Here is a 21,197-nt window from a genome sequence, read left to right on the forward strand (position 1 = left end):
CACGTGACCCAGTGGAAGTGGCACTAGACATTGCAATAAAAACTGAGACGTCCCGTTTTTATTCAAAACTCTAAAAGTGTGAAGAAATCAAACAAAACAAAAACTAGATCCTACTGAAATGATATCTGTTCTCAGTTGAACTGTTTGTGATCCTCTGTCATGTAAACAGAGTGGGAGAGAGAGAGAGGTCTATTAGACTATATTACTAGACTATACTCTATTAGAATAGATGTTTGCATACCCGTTACAGTCTTACGTGGTCGCTGTCAACCACACAACTCCTTCAGTCTTGGACACTCATTACCTACTGACAGCAATAAAACAGACACACCCAGCACTACCACGGGCAAAAGGTTAAACCATAAAAATACTCTTCATTTGAAAAAACACAAACGCGGACTAGCACACCCAGGTGATAAATGAGGCCAGAGCCCAGGACTCATCTGATCGGTTTGGGGAGTGATGTCATGTTTTAGGAGGGCCTGGCCGCTCTGCAATAAAACGATAAGGTTCGTTGACTCCTTAAAAGCAGCAGACCACGGGAAAAACAACATCTGAGCGGTCACGTACTTTGCAGCAGGGTGTTTGTGGAGGAAGCAGTCTCTGGTAAATCCAAATCTTCATTGGATTCGGGAGGAGGCTCAGTAGCTTTCAACTTGAGTGGGAGGTAAACCTGTTGGAAGGAAGGGGTCGCCAAATAGGAAGCACATCAACGAGTGAGAAAGGAAAGCAACGGAAACCTGTGAGCAAGAGAAAACTCGGACTGAGAGGAGCGAAAGGAGAAACAGAGGAGTTTTGATCTAGAGGCCAAACTTCTGTCTGCATGCACGATGGTGTCTTTTGCACTGGAAGTGGTCGGTTGCGTTCTCTCAGTGCTCGGCTGGATGCTGTGTATAGTCAGCTGTGCTCTGCCAATGTGGAGGGTCTCCGCCTTCATTGGCGCCAACATCGTCACGGCGCAGGTGTACTGGGAGGGCCTGTGGATGAGCTGCGTGTTCCAGAGCACGGGGCAGATGCAGTGTAAGGTCTACGACTCCATGCTGGCTCTACCCCAGGACCTGCAGGCAGCCAGGGCGCTCACCATCGTCTCCATCATCGTGGGTATGGTGGCCCTGCTCATCTCCCTCGTCGGAGCAAAGTGTACCACCTGCATCGAAGACGAGGGCGCTAAGGCCAAGGTGATGGCTTCCGCCGGGGGGGCCTTCATCGTTGCAGCTCTGGCCCAGCTCGTGCCAGTCTCCTGGTCGGCACACACCATTGTGATCGAGTTCTACAGTCCGCTCATCCCGTCTGGACAGAAGATGGAGATCGGGGCAGCGCTGTATCTGGGTTGGGCCGCTGCAGCCCTGCTGCTGATCGGAGGGTCCATCCTCTGCTGTAGTTGTCCCCCAAAGGAGGAGAAACCAATGAGGTACAGCATTCAGCCCCAGAGTCGCATAGCATACTCAGCTGCGCCGCGGTCAGTGGCTCCAAGCTCCTACACCAGGAAGGACTATGTGTGAGGACAAAGGACTAGAACTAGAATTTTTTTTTTTTCTTCATCATGTGTTCTGCTTATTTTTACATCTACAGGAAATGTGTGTTAACCTAATAATTACATTAACACGTTCATCGGGAGTGGGTGAACAGAGCTACACCAGATGTTTATGGATATGTAGGATCACAAAAGCTCTCTGCGGTTGTTTGATAAAGCTGTTTACATAAAGCCAGTGGCGCTCCACAGCAAGAAGAGGGAGGAAAAAAAAATCATCAAACTTTAAAAGGCAAAGTTATGAGACTTTGGTTTTCAGACGACAGACTTTGTATCCCAGATCAAAATTGATATTTTCTGTATATATATATATATTTATTTGCGCTCATAACATTTGGATCTATTCCGGATGTTCCTTGTACTGTTCTGTGTCCATATGAAGTACCATTGCTGTCCGCTACTATAAGGCAAACACTGTAGGAACATTGTTAACTGTAACTCAAGTGTTTTGGGTCGTTCAAAGAAAAACTTTGACTCACAGGTGGAGTCACAGGTGTGAAACATTACACAGAGCTGAGCAGAATTGGAGCTCACCGTGGGCTCCAACACAAGGTCAACACGGTGGAGTCGGCGTTGAGAGGAGCGAGGGATTTAAAAATCAACAACTGTTTTAAAGTGAAATGCGAGTGATTTCATTTTGTTTTCATCTGTCAGGTTTTGCAGCAGTGTATCGTGCGGCGTTTATACATTTTCTACAAAACTTTTTAAAAAACAAAAACATGTGGCATTATTGTTGTTGTTAAAAAAATGTAAGTGTTTGAATTTTATTAAAAATGTGTAACTTTATGAACAAACATGTCTTTTTTTCTTTTTTTCACTTTTATTATTTATTTGTATCTTCTAATACTGCCTTTTTGCATGGATTTGTGTTGTGTTCTCCCCTGTGTGTGTGTGTGTGTGTGTGCGCGTGCGTGCGTGTGTGTGTGTGGGTGTTCTCCGAGTTTCCTTCCACTGTCCAAAGACATGCAGATTTGAGGATGAGGCAAATTGGACAATCAAATTGAGCGTGTGAGAGTAAATGGTTGTTTGTCTCTCTGTGTGACCCCGTGATAGACTGGCGATCTGTCCAGGGTGTGACCCCGCCTATTGCCCTATGTCAGCTTAACCCTTAGTGCTCACCATTACCCATTATGTTGATATAGGTATAGCAAAAAAAGTCTGGCCCAGTCTTTTCACTGAAGTGGGTGCGCGACGGTGCACCGTCGTAACGTGGCTCAAGCACTTTCAGCATGTGTTTAAAGCCCTCGTTTTGCACAACCGAATATGGCCTCATGTCTGCACCTATAAACACACCGATAGCGTTTGTGATGGCTTTAGCCTGGTCTGATTGTGCAACAAGGGGCTGCTTAAATGCCGCGGTGATAAGCGGTTGTTGAGCAGCCTTCCTTTTCACTCCTGTCAGTGAAACACTGGGGTAATGTCGCTTGAAATGCGCGGCCACGCTTGATGTGTTTCCACTGTCATGTGGCTTTCTTGTGCGACAGTGCCGACACACCGTCACGGTTTTATCCACTAACTTATCATCATTATATTTGACAGGGAAGCCAACAGGGGATTTAAATGACGTGGGGCGTTCAAGCTCCTCCGTTCCTCCACGGAGGGATCACGTGTGTGCCGAACCGAAGATATTTATCCGAACGGATCACGGATCAATGATGATCCGTAGCACCACTACCATTAACCCATAGTGCTTACCATGGGTCTCCCTGGTAAATTGCCGTGGGATTAATACACAACTCCTTATATGGACATCCTGAGGGCGTGTGTGTTTATAGGTCACATATTCAGGCTTTAAAAAATGCGGGGGGTAGGGTTTTCATCTTATGTGTTATTGAGTCAAAGTTATGATTCATTTTATATTGCATTTTCAGCAGTGATATGAAGTAGTGATAATTGTGCAGAAGTCACAAAATTAGACCGTTTTTATTTTATTTTCGTTCATAAATAAAATAAGTGAACTTTGAACTGTGACATATTTTAAATATTCTTTTTTCATCAGATTGCCTATATGTTGTGCCAAAAAAAAAGGATATAAGACACTCTATATTGCACATTCTTCTGCCCTCTGTATATACTCTACGTTTTAACATAGTTATGGGAAAAAAGCAGCCGAAATGCTCTGTGTGTTCTATGGGTTAACACACACTGTGCTGATTTTGGCTTGTAGTTGGTTCAAATATCAAGAGATGAGGCCAAAATCTCTTCTCACGTTCTACAGTGTCAACGCTCTATTTTGCAAGTGATCCATCTCCAGATCACTTTCTAATCACGCCTTCCTTGGGCCACAATCTAAGTCCGCAGAAATAAATATCTAAATGATGTTCTTTAATGCTCACTTATAGACAAACAAACAAACAGACAGACATAGCTAAAAACCAAGCAATAAAAGAGGAAACTCAATGGAACACAGTTGTCACCATTGGAAAATAGAGAACTTAATGATCTCATGGGCATTAATTTTAAAATAATGACATGAAGAATAGACCAGTTACCACCAGTTAAGAGACATTTTCACACTGAATTCTCCCTCAGAAATTTGACGTCTGGCGTCAGTTTCTGAAACACAGATACCAAACTCCTTCTTCATGTTTTGAATAGTCAAATTCCCCGACTGTGTGTTTTAGCTGCGGTGAGCTCACGCTGTCTAGCCAGTACCACAACACGATCTATTTCTAAAAGAACTAGTTCACTCAAGTTGTCAAATAAGGGTGACCCCATATTCAGTACATTAGTTCAGTGACACCTTAAATCAAGAACCTGTCGGTGCGTCTAACCCGCAAATCATCACCAATGATTATCTTGTATATTTTGTGTTTTGACAAAAAACAGCTCCTTGATCTTTCTGTTAACGCTTCTGCATTCATTTTGGTCAAAACAAGGCTGTTGCAGGTGAATAGGGATATAGAGGTTTACGGTTGTTACGTTATCACGGGGAGAGACAAGGATCAACTGGCGTTGTTATGTAAACACACACACAACAAACTGCTGGTGAAGATGCTCCCTCCATGGTGAGACACACTCTCACAGCTGTTGAGCCCTGAAGCTTGTGTGTGTGTGTGTGTGTGTGTGTGTGTGTGTTTATGTCTCTGACAGCTTTTTGTGACAAGCTATGTTGGTCATCACACAAATGTGTTGATGAAGGACAGCCCTTCTAAATAGTCGAGCCCTTAACCTTTTAACACTTAAGCCTCAAAATGTCTTTTTTTGTTGTTGCTTATTTTAAAGAAATACTTCACCGATTTGCATTTAGCTTTGTATTACTAGAATAGGGGTAGTATTTTTCAGTTTCCCCTGAGTTTAGAAATGGGCACGCCACAAAAAAAAGAATGAAGATATTTCTTGACACAGGGGAAACTGAGGTTGGGAAGCACAATTTTCAAATAGACCACCCGCTATTCTAGTAATACAAAGCTAAATGCAAATCAGTGAAGTATATATGTATCCATGAAAGCTCCAGAAAATATCCTGTGAGTAAAGTTACTTTCTATATCTGACATTTGTTTACTGTGTGTAAATGTGTATTAACAATTAAAATGAAGAAAACCCCCACTGTAGTTGCACACGAACACCAGATATTGTGTGTTCAATTTGAACAGTGCCAAAAAAAAAGGAAACTATGCACCAACTCCTGTCTGGTGACAAACACGCTGCTTTGCCAGCTTTCTGCCACAGCACGAGTGAAATTACCTCAATAACCACACACAGCATAACCTGTTTTAATATGTCAAATTCTTATTATTTGAATGTTGTCATGTTCAGTTTTTGTGGCTCATCACTGCAAGATCAAACCATGTGGTATTAATCAACAGTGAAGTTTAGTTTTTTGTGTGTGCTCATTCATTCTCTGCAGCTCGTCCACTGCGCTTGCTCTATACAGTCGGGTCAAATTGGAACTGTTTGGTTAAAGAGAGTTTAACCGATACTGTGAGGATCATGTTGTCTGTATGCTCAAGGTGTTTAAGAGGCGACCTATTATGTTTTCTCCCTGCTCGTATTTACTCTGGGTGCAGTTTTTCCGGTTTCCTGCATAGCTTTAGGATTGTTATTCTAACGCCACACAATTCTGACTGTTAAAAAAAAAATACACACACCTGCAACTGGGAAGTAAGACAAGATAATTTGTATCAGAGAGCCTGAAACCTAAAAGCATGTCAGCTTTTGTTTTGGTGCTACTACTTAATTAAAAGGAATACCTTCTTCCCTCTTCTCCGCTGAGGAGCAAATTACTTTTTTAATACCGTTCCACGCTTTTACTTTATTCACACAATTTGTGAGAGAAAGTTGTTTTGGGCAGCCATCACCAACAAACCACATACAAACACATCTATACAAAGACACACCCTCTCTCCATCCCCCATCACCTATCCTGTCTCCAGCTCCCCTCCTCCACTGTGCTGTATAGGAACAGGTGTTTTTTTGTCTTTTGTGTGTGTGTGTGTGCCTCTGCTGACATCACCACCATGGGACTCCTCCTCGCTCCTCTTTAGGTATAAAGTAGTCACTGTCTCCGTGGCAGCATCTCCACACCGCAGCCTCTCACAGGTGCTCACACATGAACAACAGAGCGGCAGAAAGAATCTGTTTTTCCTGCGATCCTGAAAGCCTTCATTTGTCAAAAAATACGTCTCACTCTGCTGTGTGACCGTCTGTAGGCAACATGTCGATGGGCCTGGAGATTGTGGGCATCGCCCTCGGCGTCATTGGATTTATCATCGCCATAGTGACCTGTGCCTTGCCAATGTGGAAGGTGTCGGCCTTTGTCGGAGCCAACATCATCACCGCTCAAACCATCTGGGAGGGCTTGTGGATGAACTGTGTCACCCAGAGCACGGGCCAGATGCAGTGCAAGATCTACGACTCCATGCTGGCCTTGCCCTCAGAGCTCCAGGCCTCCAGAGCCATGACCATCATCTCCATCATACTCGGCGTGCTGGGAGTCATGATCTCCATCGTTGGCGCAAAGTGTACAAATTGCATAGAAGACGAGGCATCCAAGGCCAAAGTGATGATCATCTCTGGAATCTTCTTCCTCCTCGCCGGTCTTCTGGTCCTCATCCCTGTCTCCTGGACGGCCAGTGTCATCGTCAGGGATTTCTACAACCCCCTCGTAATTACATCGCAGAGGAGAGAGATAGGGGCTGCACTCTACATCGGCTGGGGAGCGGCTGTGCTGCTCATAATTGGTGGAGCGCTGCTGTGCAAAAGTTGCCCACCGAAAGAGAAGAAGTACCAGCCGCCAAGGATGGCGTACTCTGCCCCGCGCACCACCACCAGCGCAGGGTACGACAGGAAAGACTATGTTTGATTCCTAAGGGGAATTAGGATAGAATGCAAATGTCTGTTGTGTGTGTACTGTGTGTGTGTGTGTGTGTGTGTGTGTGTGTGTGTGTGTGTTGACTTATACCACAGGGCGAACGCCTTGAAAAGACTCCGAGATGAAGATACGTGTAAGAAAATAGTTTTCTTTTTTTAACTGGCGTGGACAGCGTATATGTTCTTTACTCTTCTCTGCTGTATTCCAGCAGCTGTCATGTCTCTTCTAACATGCTTTCAACTGCCAGCATGTGAACTTTTCTTATTCCTTTGATATGTTTAACTCCCACAGAGTAATATTTATATGAGAGAAACTTGTGTGTGTGTGTGAGTGTGTGTCGTTAGGGGCGGCAGGTGTTGTGTTTCACTGAAACCTTCAGTTTAAACACGCTGCGTGTCATTCGCTAACAATGGCGACGAGGAAGTGCCGGCTCTCGTTTTTCATGGATTTGCTTATGTGATTGTTTAGTTTGTGTGTGTGTGTGTGTGTGCACGCGCACGGGTGTGTGTGTGTGTGTTTTGCATGGTGATATTTGCGTAGGTGAGTTTCTGCTGAGACTGAAACTAAAGATGAGTCCATGACCCAAGGTAATGACATTATCATCTTCCACAAAGAGACTTTTTTCACTTGTCAAGCAGTGTCTGACTTGTACATAGTCGTATGTGTATTTTTAATTGTCATTTTTTTCTCCATATTATACCAGTGTGCGTCTGTGATTGAAATATTTGTCATTATTATATATTATAAGTCATTTTGTGTCAATTGTGCATAATTTTCGAAACATTTTCTTTGTTATTTACTTGTACAGGCCTCTATATTTCCACACAAAGGATGATTTGTGTGTGCCTGTGTGTGTGTGTGTGAGAGAGAGCGAAAGACCCTGAGGGAACATGATCATAGCTGTTCAGCTACAGTAGGATGTGTTTCCAGATCAGCAGGATGTGCTTTTTTTTGCGTTTGCGTAAAACAAATATTCCACAAATCCATTTCAAATGTTTTCATAGCAAATGTGTGTGTGTGTGTGCGCGATGTAGCGTTTCGCTCTGGTGTTTCTCAAACACTGTTCCAAGAGCAATTATAAGTTTTATAGTTGTGTTTGAATTTCAAATATGTTCAAAGATTTCAATAAAAAAATGTTTTTAAAAGATGTGAGTCTTTTTTTCCTCTTTTTTTTGACACTTGACAATAACATGCTTCTAAATCAAACTGTCCAAGTCAAACAGTTGGGAGTTGGGCTAGGCTTCAGGAATTGGGTTTATTTACTCTTCCAGTGATACAGTTGCAATAAATGTGTCAGTAACAGTAAAGCCAGAGTCATCATTAATGACTGGGTGTGATAGGAAAGGGAAGGAAAGGAAACAACATTTTTTTTATACAGACTCTGAGGACACGGTCAAGTCAAAGTCCTTACAGAACTATGTCAACATTGTGCCTGCTGGAAATGATTATGAGAACAAAAAGAAGACATGTGGTCAGCATGAAAACATGACCGCCAGCAGGGACACAAGGTAAAACAGATTTTAGCCCCTTTATAAGTGCTTCCCTTTGTAAACCTACACCGCAACACACAGGAGAATTTGATCCACTGCTTCCTCCATCAGTAAGTTCAGATGTGTTATTGTGTGACTGGTGTTTGAAATACTTTGTTCAGGTTTACTCAAATGACAAAAAAGAGGCAACAGTATAGACCAGCAGCTCTTGTGCACGTGTATATGTAAACTAGGATGCTCACAGCCATAACAAGACCCCCTGTAGTTAGCCAGTGGTATTAGTTGTTTTGTAAACAGATTGTTATTTGACTGTAGATGAAGGTCAGTGTGATCATCCATCCATTGTCTACTGCTTAATCCTCCACATGTGGGTCACAAGGCCAAAAAGGCTGGACGGGTCGATGTATGGCCAAGTTACAGGACACTTCCTGTTTTGTGGCGAAATGGAAGGCGGAGGAATTAAAAATGGCCGACATCGCCTTGGGTCAAGTTTGTATCCATAGATGTGTTCAGAGTCAGTCTCTTGTGTCACGTATGAAGTTGTGAGGCGGATGGTCAATGTATGGCAAAGTTATAGGGCACTTCCTGTTTCGAGGCGAACAGTCAAAATTCATCAAAATTCCGATGGTTGCCACGGCCACGCCCTTTTGAATCCACGATACCTATTGATAATGTTTTGCTTTTGATGTGGCTAGTACAAATTGTCACGTTTTTTTTTATGTTGGTACGATAAACGCGCTTAAACTAGTTTGTTCAATTTCTGAATCGTAAATGCTGACTAATCAATATTAATACAGTGAAGGGGCAGGTCAGAGGTACAAGCACGAGGAGGCTTTAACTTTAACCGCTAATACACCACAATTTACAACAATTATCAGTCAAAGAAATAGCAGCAAAGATACTTTATCAGCACTGAAACGACCCCTGCTACACACACACATTACCCACTGAGCATTCTCTGTCACTTGAGTCACGCGCTCACACACAAACGTGTAATCTCAAAGGAGCACGATCAAGGTGAGCGTGTGAGTGGAATTTGACCAATTTGACCAATTGTGTCGTGCATTTGTTTCCATCCACATTGCTTTCTTGGTTGTGTGTTTTGTTGTCTTGTCCTATTGTGCAAGATGCAGATACCATGGCAGGAAACAGCATCTCAGAACATTTTGAACATTCAGTATCAACATGTTTTGCAAATTGCTCAATGATGATTATCATGTTTTAGCCGTGAAGTGGACAAAGCACATTCATGTGTCAGCTGCTCTTTTCCAGGTGAAGTTGACAGGGAGCAGATTTCTCTTAAACGCGACAATGATCAAACAGCAAAGTCCAACGAGATCCTGATTGAGACACTGGAAACGGTGACCCATTATCACACGTTTTTTAACCCGACTGATAAATGGACTGTAAAGTTGTGTAACAGCAATAAACATGTTTTAGATTTATTATTAGTCAAAACAAAGCTTCTTAATATAGAAATGTGTTGTACATGGCCAACTTTAGCAGAAAAACTCTATTTACTAGAGTGGACAAGCTGGGGATTTAACAACTGAGGATTTAGGATTTTTGCTCTGTGTAGCATGAAGAAGTGCTCGTATTAACCTGTCACACTCAGCTTTTATGATGGAGTATAGTTTTATGATAGAGTATAGTAGAGAAGTTCTGTCCATCATCAAGTCAGTCAAACATGAACTTAATCTGGCAAAACCAGACTAACCGTAACAGATTATTTTGTATTATTTGACTCAGTGCATATTGAATGTTTTTTTCCTGTAATAATATAGATGAAATATGCAGTTATTCAATCTGCCAGATCCCAATTCCTACTGTCAGTTGGGCCTCTACCGTTTGCTCCCTTGGGCCCCTGTCCCATGCCATCGCCATGGTGACGGCTCACTGTGTGCTTTATCCCAGCAGACTTGTCTCCCATAGCAATGAGACAATGAGATGTTTGGAGACGCGGCAAGGGACGCCAGGTTGTCCGAGCCCCGTAAACTGCAAGGGTTTGTTTTTGTGCTCCCGTATATGACAAACACAAGAGGAACAGATCCAGAACCTCTCTATGATGCCTAAATTAAACACAAATGACATCAAATGAGAGTAACTATAAAACATTAATCTGTGTGCCTTAATATATAAAAAGAGATTATCTGAGGTATAACCGGGCAGAGAAGCAGATGAAACCAAATGTGTGAGATAAGGAACCTTAAAAGGAAAGCTCAAATAATTATTAATATCAAACCTTACAGTGCTGTCCAAAACCTCAATTCTCAGTTCTCTGCAGGTGATTTGTTTCAAACGCCTCGTAAAACTTGCCACAGAGTTCATTTGCTCATATGATCCCAGACCGAGCTCTTCATACTAAGATCAGAGCTCTTTAATATCAGAGCTCTGTTGCAACATCGTCTATTGTGTTAGTCTGCAGTCTGTTCTAGTGATAATGCAAGCACAGTGCTGTACAATTATAAATATATTACATTTAAACAAAGAATTTACTAAAAATGGATACAGAAAAGCAAAGCCCAGACATCATTATTATTAGTATTATTAGTACTAGTAGAATGAGTGATGCCTTTTCCCAACGTTGGTGCCCTTTTTCTGAGGTGACAGAGGCGAGTGTAGTGAGGGAAACTTCCATGTGTGGAAACGCTGCAGTATCTGCTGTGCTATGCAGTCATGTGTCTTTCATAAACGTCCCAATAATGTGATGAAAGACTGATAACTTTTTCCTCACAGGGAGCAGCTCTATGGACAGTCAGTGCAGGTGAAGTCAGTCCACATCGCAGCACTGTGGCGCCACCAAGTGGCTCAGAAAGCAAGAAAAACATGAGGTTTCAACTAATTTCGGATCCAGTTCATTGTCCTGCAAAACAGGGGACTTTTTTTGCACAAATGCTTTTACTTTTCTGCTACTTGAAACTTTAACTCCACTATGATTTCTGTCATTATTTTTACTATTGTTTATTTATTTATGAAAGTGCTTATTGGGATATTAATATTTGCATGTCACATTAAATACCCAAGACTCTGAAACGCAGCAGATGTGCTGTGGCGTCTCATGGCAGTTCTCACAAATTATTTGATTTACTTATACTACTTACTTATTTACTTACTTACTTACTTAAGTAATACTTTAGAATACTTATTTTTCAAAAGATTTGTTTATACAACTTCAAATGACCATTTTGCACATTATATGCTCATCCTTGATTATGTTTTTTTTTACATATCTAGTTGATTCCTCAATAAAAAAAGATATTAAAATTATGAAAAGAAATAGAAAACCTAAGTAAAAAAATAAAACGTGAATGCCATGTATTTATATGTAAATATTTAATATCAACAAAATCAATTCCTTATGTCTTTTCTTAATTATTTAACTGCACTGTCCTTGTTTTTATTTATTCAGCTACTGTAAAAGTACCATTATTTTTGATAAAAGGTACAACTAAAAGTATTACAAATGTACTCAAGTTAAAGTTAATAAAAAAAGTAGCTTGTTTAAAATGTACTGTAAAAGTTACTTAGTTGTATTTTAACAAGGGGTTATTTCTTGTATAGCGCAAAGGGGACACATATCTCACGTGAATTGTTTTTTTATTAAACGCAAACCTTTACAAATTACTCACATAATGTATCAGTCAAAATGGGTTACCATCTGCCATACCAGGTGGTGGCGGTAATGCACCAAATCGTTGTTTGCTAACCGCCATGAAAGCCTCAAAAAAGAACAAGAAGAAGAGTCCGTGTCTGAAAGAACAAACCCAGGGAACAAGCACAAACTCCGCCCCGTGCGTCTTACGTCATGACGCACCTTCTCCATCAGCTGTTGACAGTCTCAGCCCTTTCCTATTTCGACCTCCGGCACCCTAACATGTTTTTTCTCCGGTTCTCCTCCATCACCGTGGCCCGTTTTTGAACTCCCATGTTTTTTTGTTGACCGCCTGCTAACGGAGCATATGCTGCCACTGCCATGAGTGCTTTGTGTCGCCTGATCCGGAGAGGAGTGCTGAGCGGCCGGCCGCTGTGTCATTCATTCCCCGGGCAGCAGCACCAGCGTGTCGGCAGGGCGGCTGCAACGGTTCGAACCGTCAGCTCAGCCAGGTAAAACCCTGCTAGCTTCCCGGCTAACTACTGCCCTCTAACTTGGTGCTGTGTGGAAACAAGCGACACTACAGCAGTGTTTTTTACTCCGTTTTAATACAGAATGTTGTTCATCTAACCGTTAGACGTATCTCCGTGTCGTGTTTTCGCTTTATCCAGTATTAACGGTTAACTTCACCGGCGTAAAGCTTACGTAAAGGACATTCAGACGTTTGGCTAGCCGGGCAGTTTTAAGCTAACTTTATGGCCTCTGATTATTACAAACCCGGTAAGGAACCTAATTAATTATTGAACGTCACAGTAAAGCCGGTAATGACACCGTTATTGTTATTTCATTTTGTTAATGCACACAAGAGGAAGGAGAATACATTTAATTATACATATACACACATAATACTTGAAAACATAGACATTGTTGGGAAAATATAAGGGGAAAACAAGATATGTGTCTCCAGGCTTGTTGTCTGACCCTCCTAATATAGGACTTTATTATAACGTCAAAGGAAATGCATACAGAGGTTCAAGAAAACATAATAATATATCATATATATATATATATATATATATATATATATATATACATATATATGTATAATGTGTACATATATATATATATATGTGTGTTATGACTACACTACTAGTAGTACTTTTACTAATACTGCTACTGCTATTATAACTACTACTAATAATCAATAAAAAGCTAAAGCAATTAAGGCTGCAACTATACTATAATCTGTCGATTATTTTCTTGATTAATCTTCTCGTTCTCAAATGTCTTGTTTTGTCCACAAACCAAAATTCTTCTTTTTTTAATGATGTATTTGTTTTGTGGAGCAAAGAAACCAAATATTCACATTTACGAAGCTGAGAAATCAGAAAACTTGTTTGAATTCTTTTAAAAAAACTCTTAATCCATTTCATCCTAAATAGTCGATGGTTCACTTACTAATCGAACAATAATTGGTGAATTGCGTGATTGTTCCCGCACTAAAAGCAATAAAACAAGATAAAACAATTTTAAAAGATTTTATTAACAGTTGCATTGTATTGTATACAAATAGTCAGATTGTCTAAACAGATACAGATTGTATTAACAAATAGTCAATAATGATTATTTCTGTTTGCTGCAGGCCTTTAAACAGTATTGTGTGTTGTTGAAAAACTGTGTAACAGCTGCTGCACTTGGTATTCTGTATTTGGTGTCCATTGTCAATTTGAAATGTGTTGTTTTGATCTACTCTGTTTTATTTTTCTGTAACGTTGTCATGGTGAGCTGTCCTGACCAGGTCTTTCCTTGAAAAATAGATTATAACCACAAGGTCTCACTGGTTGAATAAAAAGTGAAATGGAGTTCTGAAAATACATATTTATTCCTATTTGTAAAGCTCCTTATCTGAAGCAAAAAGTATTTCCAAACACCAAGCCATTGAACAGTGACACAACCTTCTCTTCTTCTGTTAAACCTTCTGTTAAATCTTTAACGCTCTTGAATTGTATTTAATTTGCACAGATAATTCACTGTTGCTGTCTAAAGATGTGATGCATTTCTCACCACAGCTGGAGAGATTCAAACTAATCAACATGGATTTTGTTTTTTCCCACAGCCCAGTCAACTTGACCTATGATGTCTTCGACGGGAAGGGAGGGAGCACTCCTCTGGTGTTTCTTCATGGCCTTTTTGGCAGTAAATCTAACTTCCACTCTATTGCCAAGTCCTTGGTTCAGCGTACAGGACGGAAGGTAATGCAGCGATGACGATGCCACATCTGTCCGCTGTTACAGCAAAAACCACTCATTTTGATGTGTTTGAGTTGGCCCCATCACAAAAGGAGACAAAGGAGTGGACACAGTCAACCAGTTTGTTGTGGTCCTCTCATTTGCTACACCACGGGTTGCAGGCCCCTGCCCCAGAGTTTTCTCATATTTGTTCAACTTAAAAATAGTTTACAATGAAATGGCCTAAAAATCACTGTAGATTATTACTTGTTGTCTTTTGTATCTTAGGGTTGGGTTAGCTTTGTGTGCTCACTAGTGCAAGTTATGAGTAATAAATAATAATTTCTGGACTTTGATATTGATGGTCATGTGACATTTTTAGCAGTGGTGCTCAGTAGTCTAGCAGCAGTGGCACACCGTTGCTTAATGAATGTTGGGAAACACTAACCAGAATCAGAATTGGGTTTATTGCCAGGTATAGCTTAGAACATGTGGTTCTCAAACTTCATATGTACCAAGTACCATCTAAGGAAAATATTAAGTAACACCATTATAGCCAATGTTAAAATACAGTGGTGTAAATAGGCCAAGCAAAGACAGCTATGGACTTTCCATCATAAGGCATCATAATAATTGATCAATTGTCCTGCTTGAAGAAACTCATAATCTGATGTACAGAATACAGCCTTAGTGTTGTCATTGAGCCAAACCGTTTGGTTGTTTGTTTGCTTTTGCAATCTGGTGCTGCTTTCCTGCCTTTGCCGAGTTTCCTAACTGTCCTTTGACCAGTTAGGTGCTGACCGTAGATGCCCGTAACCACGGCAACAGCCCTCATAGCCCTGCGATGTCTTATGAAATGATGAGCGAGGATCTGAAACACCTCCTCACCCAGCTGCACATCGAGAAGTGTGTCCTCATTGGCCACAGCATGGGAGGGAAGACGGCCATGACGACCGCACTCATGCAGGTTTGCAGTCGCGAAATGTCACCATGAATTTAACATGGTGCTACAGTCGCCTCACTGAATGTCATCTCACCTTTGTTAGTCAGTGTACGTACGTTCCTGTCCTGTCTGTCTGTATTTAAATAACTCACCTCTGCTTCACCTAGATGCCCCCCCCCCACCGTTTCCATTTCATCTTTGGTTTTCAACAGCTGACTTTGATTCTCTCTCTCTTTTTGTATCCGTCTGTGTTTGTAGCCTGGTTTAGTGGAGAGCCTGGTGGTGGTGGACATCAGTCCAGCCCAGACCACCACACGCAAGACGTTCCGTAATTACATCCAAGCCATGCAAGAGATAAAGATCTCTAGTGACATTCCTCGTTCCACTGCCAGGCGGATGGCTGAGGATCAACTACGCAGTTTGGTCAAGGTCAGTGAAACGAGCCCAAAGCAGCTGTTTGTAATATATTTTGATATTATAATTAATAATTTTAATAAGAGATTTTGATTTTAATAAGATTTTAATAATAAGACACATTTTGCCTATATCAAAAACTGCAGCAGCAAAAAGTATGAACACAGCACTGACTTTACTCAGTGTAAAGTTGATATCGCAAGGATTTGCTTATTTAGACGTTTCTAAAATTCTTTGGTCTTTTAGCTCAACTCTTGACCTTGCTCTTAAGCCATTACCTGCAAAGGTTTGTTTATCAGCTGGTCAGTAGCCGTGTCTGTCTGCTGTTCTATACTGAGCATGGAAATCTGTCTTTTTCGTTAGAAACAGAAAGGGTCATCCAAATGATTATGTTAGCTGTAATAAGCTTAAAGTTTTTGAAAGAGTGCAAAATACGATGTTTTAAAAAAACTGTTTTAGAATAAAAGCATTGGTTGCAGCTGTTTCAAAAATTAAAAAACTGAATACAAATTTGTCCTTCTGTCCACCAGGAGCGCTCGGTTCGTCAGTTCCTGTTGACCAACCTCGTGGAGCTGAATGGACACTACGCCTGGAGGGTCAATATGGAGGCCATCGCCGCACACCTTGACACCATCATGAGTTTTCCCAGCTTTGACACAGTCTACGAGGGACCCACGCTGTTTTTGGGTGGAGCCAGCTCCGCTTATATCAGGTGAGCACAACATTTTATTTTTGACACATGCGTCAAATATTCACTGAAAATGCTCAATGCTTACAGATTTGAAAGCCTAATCCCCATGTGCATTGCTTAATCTTAACTTGGCATTTCATTAAAAACAAACCGCAGCAATTAATCGATATACTATAATGGCTGTGACCTCAGGCAACTGTATGAATGATTTCAGACTGTTCGATTTTTCTCATACACTTCTCCATTCACTCCTGACGCAGCTCCGACGATTACCCAGAAATCCAGAGGCTGTTCCCTTATGCCGACATCCAGTACATTCCGGATGCGAGCCACTGGATCCACGCAGACAAACCCTTAGACTTCATCAGCTCCATCATCTCCTTCCTTCAGTCCTAGCTGCCTCCTCCCTTATCTACACCTCAGAACTTTTTTTTTAACGTCAAGCACCCAGAGAGCGTCCAGCTCACTGCGATGGTGAGACTTCAGCAGCTTCAGGCGAAGCGAGCAGAGCGGGGGTGATTAATAATGCAGATGTTTGCAGAACACTGGACCAAACTTGCTCTTTTACAGCCAGTTCTTACCTTTCAACAGTGTCAAATTACAGTATGTTATGTGTAGTTTAGTGTTGTGTAGTGTACACAGTGGTTGTTGTTTTTTTTCACTGTCTTTAACAGACGGTAGTGTTACTAGGTGTGTTTTCATTGTTTTTGTTTTTCTTTTTACTTGGTGGACAGAGATATCTCATATCTGGGCTGTTTTGGAGGTGATACACTCATCCAAAGAAAGGCTCATTTGCACTGTACTTCCTTTATGTTGACACATGTATGCCAGTAGTATGAGAGTAGAACTGGATTTAGGCCATGTACAATCTGCTGGACCAGAAGCAAGAGAGTCGGATACGAAAGAAACTAATACATGGAAAGAAGTTTGCTGTTTCCATACATGAGAAGGTTGGAGCAAAGTGGCTGAAATATCAGCTTCATATACACTGTATGGATGTTTTTTTCTTGAAATTAGATCCAATGGCAACATCCATTATTTTTATCTGTAACTAATTCAATTTAGTATGTGTTACTGGTGTGTGTGTGTGTGTGTGTGAAGGATGAGAGTCGTAGAATGGTTACTCTGTTTTGACTTGAGCTTATTCAAGAGCACTGGTTATGTTTCTATGCTCACGCGATCCTCTGTGACAACCAAGCTGAAGCGCTCCCAAGCAGTATTGTTGTATTTTATTTCCTGAATCTCTCAGGTTACGACTGGATGTGCTATTTATTATACTCCCTTATACTACTCTTCTGTCTGTCCGGCATTACGTTGCGGTAACGATGTTGTGTGTATGTGTGTTTTGGTCGGTCTCGTCTGTGTTTTTATGAAACGCGCTTTACTGATTTATTATCCGTATCCAACTTAGGAGCAAGGCTACTGTATAGGGGTATCTCTCACAAATATATGCTGCAAATGATGTATAATGTTCTGTAACCATTATTGTGTTCTGGTCTTTTCTGTTTCCAATGGGTTTTGATTAATAGAACAGTCCACTAGTGAAACTGCCATCTGTAGGAATAAGCAGGGTGTTGTAAAATTTGTATGGGCCTCTTTTGCCGAGAGCTACTTTTCCATTTACGTAAAAAAAACAAACAACTTGAAATGAAAACATTTTATTCTCAAGTTTAGAGTGTCAGCTGTTCTGCTTGACCTTTTTCCCCAGAGAACGCTAAACGCATGAGGGCATATCCCCATGTGAAACAGGATGTTTGCTACAGTTAGTGTTTCATGTTTGTTTTATGTGAATTTATCCCTGTAGACTACAGGGCTTTAAATCATCCTTCTTTAAGTAACACTCCAGTAGTTGGAGAAGCATCCTGTCTTCCTCTCCTCGCTCACAGCAGTCAGGAGGGGTGTGGTGGTGGTGACACATGAAAGCACATCCTACTTTATGCCTGTGTAGCATTACAACGCGACAAAAACATGTTGAAAGGAAAACTCTGCGTCGGCAATCGAGAAACTCAAATGTATTCGTTTAACATTGGAAAGCAAAGTTTCAAGATGGTAGTCGTATGACAGGGAATGTAAATGTTTCACTGTTGGCATGTCCTTTTGGTCTCCGTTTGCTCCAACACTCTTGACACTCATTCTATATTGTGGCATATATATATATATATACATTTTAAATGTGTGAAAAATGTATATATAAATATATGTATATATATGTATATATATACACAAGTGGATTATATATATGACTGAAAATGTATAATATACAATAAAATTACAACAGTTGTTTGTTTTTCTCAATCTTGAGAATTCAACAAGTAAAAGTGCAGGAAGTGAAGGGTAAACAGTGATGTACTAATGGTGGCTTACAAAATAAAAGTTTAAATAAAGTATAGATCTGAAGGAGCTTTTCATAAACATGGTGTTTGTTTTTTACACATAAATACCATGCGTCAAAGATGCAAAATTCACAGGAATATGCTGGATTATATCGTCTTCAATGTTTACATTCTGCGGTCTGTAATAATTTGTTACAGATCCTTATTTTCTTCCGAAATTATAGCACTTTTGAGACGCTGGTGAATCAGATGAAAATTGGCACGTAAATCATAACTGGCAAAAACATTATAAAATGGCTATAGTGTCAAAGTGTTGTAAAATGGCTCAGATATTCTTTATTATTTTTTTAAACAAAATACCATACTACCATTGTATTATTATTAAGAGGAATGAAGAGAAAATTGGAAACAAAGGGTGCTACAAACATTATTTCGTGTCCAACTGTGAAATGCAACAAATAAATATCAGTGAATTGTAACATGACACCAAACATCTGTGGCAATTTACACACAACGTATGGAATTTCAACACCGACTTAATTATCTATGCTGATACTTTGAAGATAAGGACTAAAACTGGATCCTTCCTTTCAGCATCTTTTAAAAGATGAGGGGGGGAAGTACGTCCAGCAGATGGCAGCATTTCCTACAGTGGTGGGTTTCCCTCTGTTTTTAACGTTTTTAACTGACTACAAATTCACCTGCCATTTTTTTATTTGGTCAATATGGACATGCACATGGAATAATTACAGGTGGAGCTGCCCCTGCACAAAGCTACACTGATTTGAAGGCCACGGTATACTTTCCGTGACTTGGTACATTCCGCTCCGCCCCCTCTTGTGTCGACCTATTTATAATGTTCCACTTTGTGTTTACCAGTTGGAGCCATGGATGGTCGGAGACTTCAGCGTCAGAAGCAGGAAGAGGACGAGGAACAGCGGGGACAAACGTGCGGTAACTGCAACCTAAATGATCCACACATTTATTAGATTTTCTGTTGAAACTCTGTTAACAGCCGACCTGAGTGATCCACAGGTGTTCAGATTACACTGGCTACTGCTAATGTGACGTCACTACTCCACATGTAACGATCACCGTCTAACCAACACACATGCATGCATGCATGCATGTGTGTGTGTGTTGTCATTGAAACTGTCACAATTAACTACGGATTTGTAAAAAAAAAATGTCTTCATGCTGTCAAAAATGTTCTAGTATAGTATGTCAACAAAAAATGTCGAAATTTAAACTGTCAAACTGTTTCTTAATTATGTATGTCATCCAGAAATGTCCAAATACAAACTGTCAAATGTTAAAAAAATGTCCTGCTTTGTGTTCTGCTTTTTTGCACTTCTGGTTAGATGCAAATTGCATGTCATTGTCTTTGTACTCTGCACAATGACAAAGTTGAATCTAATCCAATCTAAACTGTCTAAAAATGTCCTAGTATAGTGTGTCATCCAAAATCACTAAAAAAAAAGTCATAGTATAGTATGTCGTCCAAAATAAAGTCATAGTATAGTATGTTGTCCAAAATTACCAAAAAATGTCATAGTATAGTATGTGGTCCAAAATCACCAAAAAAAGTCATAGTATAGTATGTCGTCCAATATCACTCAAAAGTTATAGTATAGTATGTCGTCCAATATCACTAAAAAAAGTCATAGTATAGTATGTCGTCCAAAATCACCAAAATAAAGTCATAGTATAGCATGTCGTCCAAAATCACCAAAAAAAGTCATAGTATAGCATGTCGTCCAAAATCACCAAAATAAAGTCATAGTATAGCATGTCGTCCAAAATTTCAAAAGAAAAGTCATAGTATAGTATGTCGTCCAATATCACTCAAAAAGTCATAGTATAGTATGTCGTCCAAAATCGCCAAAATAAGTAATCGTATAGTGTGTTGTCTAAAATCACCAAAATAAATCACTGTATAGTGTGTTGTCCAAAATCACCAAGAAAATCATAGTATAGTATGTCATCCAAAATCATTCAAATCCAAATACAAACTGTCAAAAATGTCCTAGTATAGTATGTTGTCAACAAAATTGTCAAAATAAGTGTCTAGTCTAGCCAGTAGGGTTCAGGTCAAGTAGCAACTGTTCAGGAGTGGCGGTTTAATATAATTTCAAAATTAAAGTGTCCATGTTGATATGGACTGATTAAAATAAAATAAGTTTTTACGCAATGTTATCACGTTTCTTCACTCATTTCTGCAATGACCACATTTTAAAATGGCTACTACTTTGTCTCGTCCTGTGCCATGACCTACAAATGGCTGCAGTTAAAGGGACAGTCCAGGTGTTTTAGAAGCATATTTGAATGAGGTATTGACACTGTTGTGGAAACAAGATTTTTCAAGCAAAATTCAGTATTAAGCTAGGTTACATAATAAATGTAATGTTTCAAACCAGGATCAAGTGAATAAGAAAGAAAGACCAAGCGACGACTTACTGTGAAGAGTAAACATTGGACTGCAAACTTTATCTGCAACTGTAATAGGAGTAGGAGGTCTTACAACCTGTGCACTTCATGCAGGAGGAGGAGCTAAAACGATATTTTATTTATTTTTATTATACTTTTAACTGAGACGAGTCAAAGCATGAGAACTAGTTTTCATGTGTTAACAATGTAAAAGTGACACTCACACATTCATAT

The 21,197-nt window shown here is 40.3% G+C and overlaps 2 protein-coding genes across 2 annotated transcripts; both read left to right on the forward strand.

Annotated features, from left to right (window-relative positions):
- Positions 1-393: 393 nt before the first annotated feature.
- LOC122779862 (claudin-4-like) lies at positions 394-7,992 on the forward strand. Its single transcript, XM_044042516.1, has 2 exons — positions 394-1,329; positions 6,184-7,992. The coding sequence occupies exons 1-2, from the start codon at positions 831-833 to the stop codon at positions 6,834-6,836; spliced, it is 1,152 nt and encodes a 383-aa protein (XP_043898451.1). The 5' UTR covers positions 394-830; the 3' UTR covers positions 6,837-7,992.
- A 4,142-nt stretch (positions 7,993-12,134) lies between these two features.
- abhd11 (abhydrolase domain containing 11) lies at positions 12,135-18,603 on the forward strand. Its single transcript, XM_044042495.1, has 6 exons — positions 12,135-12,439; positions 14,044-14,179; positions 14,949-15,122; positions 15,357-15,527; positions 16,043-16,224; positions 16,464-18,603. Exons 1-6 carry the CDS (start codon positions 12,309-12,311, stop codon positions 16,597-16,599), a joined length of 930 nt encoding a protein of 309 aa, XP_043898430.1. The 5' UTR covers positions 12,135-12,308; the 3' UTR covers positions 16,600-18,603.
- Positions 18,604-21,197: the final 2,594 nt, after the last annotated feature.

The sequence above is a fragment of the Solea senegalensis genome, linkage group LG13 (assembly GCF_019176455.1).
Source record: "Solea senegalensis isolate Sse05_10M linkage group LG13, IFAPA_SoseM_1, whole genome shotgun sequence".
In the NCBI taxonomy this organism is placed as follows: domain Eukaryota; kingdom Metazoa; phylum Chordata; class Actinopteri; order Pleuronectiformes; family Soleidae; genus Solea; species Solea senegalensis.

Excerpts from the sequence above, each read along its gene's own strand:
- LOC122779862 (XM_044042516.1), top strand. The coding sequence starts at position 831 with ATGGTGTCTTTTGCACTGGAAGTGGTCGGTTGCGTTCTCTCAGTGCTC. Across the intron at positions 1,330-6,183 it reads CGGGGCAGCGCTGTATCTGG|GCAACATGTCGATGGGCCTG; the intron begins GTTGGGCCGCTG and ends GACCGTCTGTAG.
- abhd11 (XM_044042495.1), top strand. The coding sequence starts at position 12,309 with ATGAGTGCTTTGTGTCGCCTGATCCGGAGAGGAGTGCTGAGCGGCCGG. Across the intron at positions 14,180-14,948 it reads TTCAGCGTACAGGACGGAAG|GTGCTGACCGTAGATGCCCG; the intron begins GTAATGCAGCGA and ends TTGACCAGTTAG. Across the intron at positions 15,528-16,042 it reads AACTACGCAGTTTGGTCAAG|GAGCGCTCGGTTCGTCAGTT; the intron begins GTCAGTGAAACG and ends TCTGTCCACCAG.